The sequence below is a fragment of the Sciurus vulgaris genome, assembly GCF_902686455.1.
Source record: "Sciurus vulgaris genome assembly, chromosome: 7".
In the NCBI taxonomy this organism is placed as follows: domain Eukaryota; kingdom Metazoa; phylum Chordata; class Mammalia; order Rodentia; family Sciuridae; genus Sciurus; species Sciurus vulgaris.
In genome coordinates, this window is record NC_136467.1 from 14101568 (window position 1) to 14105192 (window position 3625).

General features: G+C 42.5%; 1 protein-coding gene across 1 annotated transcript; it reads right to left on the reverse strand.

The window, feature by feature from the left end:
• Positions 1–526: 526 nt before the first annotated feature.
• Positions 527–2630, reverse strand: LOC306665673 (wee1-like protein kinase 2). Its single transcript, XM_079147342.1, is given in 2 exon segments — positions 527–2276; positions 2279–2630. Coding segments are annotated over 2 exon segments (1683 nt in total). The 5' UTR covers positions 2607–2630; the 3' UTR covers positions 527–921.
• Between the last annotated feature and the right edge of the window lie 995 nt (positions 2631–3625).

Genomic DNA, 3625 nt, shown 5'->3' on the forward strand with positions numbered 1-3625 from the left:
TGCAGTCCCGCCCACAATGTATGAGTGTACCTTTTCTTCCACATCCTTGCCAGCACTTATTTTTGCTTGTAATCTTTTTTTTTTTTTTTTGGCTTTGGAAAAGATAAAAACCTTTATTTACAAATTCCTATGAAAATGTACACAGAAAAAGGATTTGGATAAAATATGCTAAAATCACAGAAGCAAAGCCAAATTCTGCTAAAATCAAGAGAAATTATTGGTATCCAGAAAAATCCAAACCAATTACAACAACCACAAGATGGTTAAAACAAATAGAGCAGTGATATCAAACTTCCTGGAACCTCTACCTCCTGTTTTTGTTTCACAAGTTAACCAGTTCAGGGATGTCCTAATTATACATAATATGGCCATTAATTTAACAAATACAGTATCAGAGAATACCGCCATCCAGAAAACAGCTTGCTCAAAAGGATGGGAATTCACTTTTAGGAATAGCATTATATAACTTGGGAAGCACTGTTGAATTCCAGGAACATTTTTTTAAGCTGTTACTTCAACTCAAAGCCAAATATTATTCCTTTCTATGTACATCCCAGGAGTCCCTGGGGCCCTTGGAAATTTCTTAGTCCACAGGCCAAGCCAAAGGTTATTCCTTTCTTCCACTTTAGAGGCCATTTTCTCATTGTTCATCAGAAAATTTGAGAGTAAGTTATTGATAGGAGGCATTAGGAATATAACAGGGAAGAAAAATGTCTGCCAATCAGTACACCTGGGACCACTGCTGATAAGACCCTTAGTAGCTTTATGATCTTAACTGTAAATACTAAGTGAAGGTGGCTTTTGAAGTCTTTGGGCACTCAAATTGGTGAATTTTTCCTTCTTGTAACAGGGGGATTTGGATGTTCAGTATCTGTTTCAGGGGTCTGTGTGGTACAAGGCAGTCTGGTATGAAATGAGTTCTTATGGGGAAGAGTCCCCACAGGTGAAGCTTGAAGACTTTGCACTCTTTCCTCCTACCAGGCGTTTTTTGTTTCTCGATTCTGTGTGAGCCCCAGAGATCCCAGGGTCACTGTGGTGGGTGTCTCCTGTAGGAGACTGGGCCTGCTGGGTTTCTCTCAGTTCCCTTTCCAGTATGGCTATCTTGGACTTTTCCAAGTTCAGCTGCTTCTGGAGCTCCTCTGTTTTCCCCAGGGAAGGCCGAAGAACTCGATTTCTGGCCAGAGCTGCTGCAGAAGGTCTCTCTGCTGGCTCAGGGTGGATCATTTTCTTGAGCAAATTGTGAAAGTCTTCTGAGAGCTCCTGAGGAACATCTGGAAAGTTGCCCTTGCGAATATGATGCCAGGCGCTGCCATTGGTGGGCAGTGCCTCCGCTCCTGCAGCCACTGCGATAGTTAATCCCAATGCGAATACGTCTGCTTTGGGAAGGTGTTCATAATCCTCTTGCAAAATTTCATTAGCCAGGAAGCGAATATCTCCTTCTTCTACTTTAGGTTTGCTTATTGATGTCACATGACCCAGGTCACCAATTTTATATATCACACTGGCAGAGAGAAACCAATCGGCTTCATTTTCAACCTCTTCTGGGACTCCAGGAGAGTCACTTTGCATTTTATGGCAAATGAAGATGTTACTAGGTTTGATGTCCAGGTGTACCATGCCAGAGTTGTGGATGTACTTAAGCCCCAAGGAAATCTGTAGAAGAATGTCTTTGAGTTTCGGTTCTTGGAAATGATTACCAGACTTGGTGTTTTCAGATATAGCAGCTTGCAAACTCCCACCATTGCAATATTCATTCTGAATGATCACATGGTCGTCTTCTGCCCATGAGGAATAGTAACGTACCACATGAGGGTGATGCCCAAGCACTGGGTGAGCATAAACCTCATGCAAAGTCAAATTCTCATTTGACAATCCTGTAAAAGGTTTCGTAGAGCGCTTTATTGCATAAACACATCCATCCAGCCTCTTAATGCACTTGTAGACTGTACCAAATTCCCCAACCCCGATTTTTTCTACCTCCAAGAATTCCTTTTCATAGCGGGAAGCCATGTTAGTTTCTCGTAGAACACTTTTCTTGGCAGGCAGCCCTTGTTCTAATCTGCCTTCCTCTGCGTCAGCTTCCTCAACATCTCCTCGGGTCTTCCTCTTGCCTTGAAGGAATGATTTTCTATAGGACTCTGGGGTGAATGGATTAATATTAACCAGAGCCAGTGAGGTTGTCTCATCCATGAGGGGAACAGGTGTGTGTCTCAAATGCTTAGAGCTTCGGGAGGGAAACTTCCCTGCTGAAGAAATCTCTGGCTGGCTCACCAGACCCTTGGTGAGGGGGTGTCGCCATGTGGCAGCCTGCTCCTTTTGTCTGTCTGTACTGGTGTAGCAGGACATTTGGGAGCGGCTGACTCTGGAGTCCGGAGAAGTGGATCTGGGCTTCCCTCAGCTCTCTCCTGAGATGTGTCGCATTCCTGTATGTTGCTGAGGGGAGTTAGGGAAGCCACCGAGTCCTGGGCCTCACCCTTCTCTGGACTCGGGCTCTGGGCCTCCCCACTCTCTTGTACTGTCTTCTGCCCTTCATTCTCAGTCTCTTCTTCACAAAAGGAAAAGTTTAGTTTCTGATTTGGCTCTTTGTTAACACCTCTGTCATCCATGGCAGTAAAAGAGCTTACAGCACAGTTAAGGAGGTCCTGCTTGTAATCTTGATAATTGCAGTTCTGACTGGAGTGAGATGAAATCGTACAGTAGTTTTGATTTGAATTTCTCTAATTATTAGAGATATTGAATTTTTTTATATATTTATTGATCAATTGTATATCTTCTTCTGTGAAGTATCTGCTCAGTTCCTTAGCCCATTTATTGAGTGGGTTATTTGTTTTTTAGTGTTAAGTTTTTTTGTTTGTTTGTTTTTTTTGAGTTCTTTATGTATCATGAAGATTAGTGCTTTGAGGTGCAGGTGGTGAAGATTTTCTTCCACTCTGTAGGTTCTCTCTTCACTTTGTTGATTGTATCCTTTGCCGAGAAAGCGCTTTTTTAGTTTGAATCCATCTCTTATATTGATTCTTGATCTACTACTTGTGCTTTAGGAGTCTTGTTAAAGAAGTCAGGTCCTAAGACGACATGGTGAAGATTTGGGCCTACTTTTTCTTCTAGGGCACAGGGTCTCTGTTCTAGTACCTAAGCCTTTGATCCACTTTGAGTTGAGTTCTGTGTAGGGTCAGAGATAGGGATTTAATTTCATTTTAGAAAGGCTCTATTTTAATCTTGTATTGTCCCTCGGGAAGACAGAGGAGAAGGTGCAGCACAGCTGGCGTCTGAGTTTTCTCTCTGAGGGGTACTTGCTGTGGGGACTTCCACAAGCCTTGTGTGAGTCACAGCAGTGCCCACGGGTATGTTCATATCCACCAGGTCCACTGGAACTCCATCCCTCCCATTGCTGCTGCTCAGAAACACTTTCGAATTTAAACTGACGAAAGCATGGTTGATCCAGGGTAACCTATTGAAAACTAAGAGTCATTCCTGCACACTTATAATTTCACTGGAACGAGAAACAATTTTCTATTTTATGCCTCTTTAAAAGGTATGATGTCATTATGTTTGAAAACCACTGGAAGAGAAACAAAGTAAAAGGAGGAAAAGAAGAAATGGCATTTTCCATTAAAGGAAATACAGA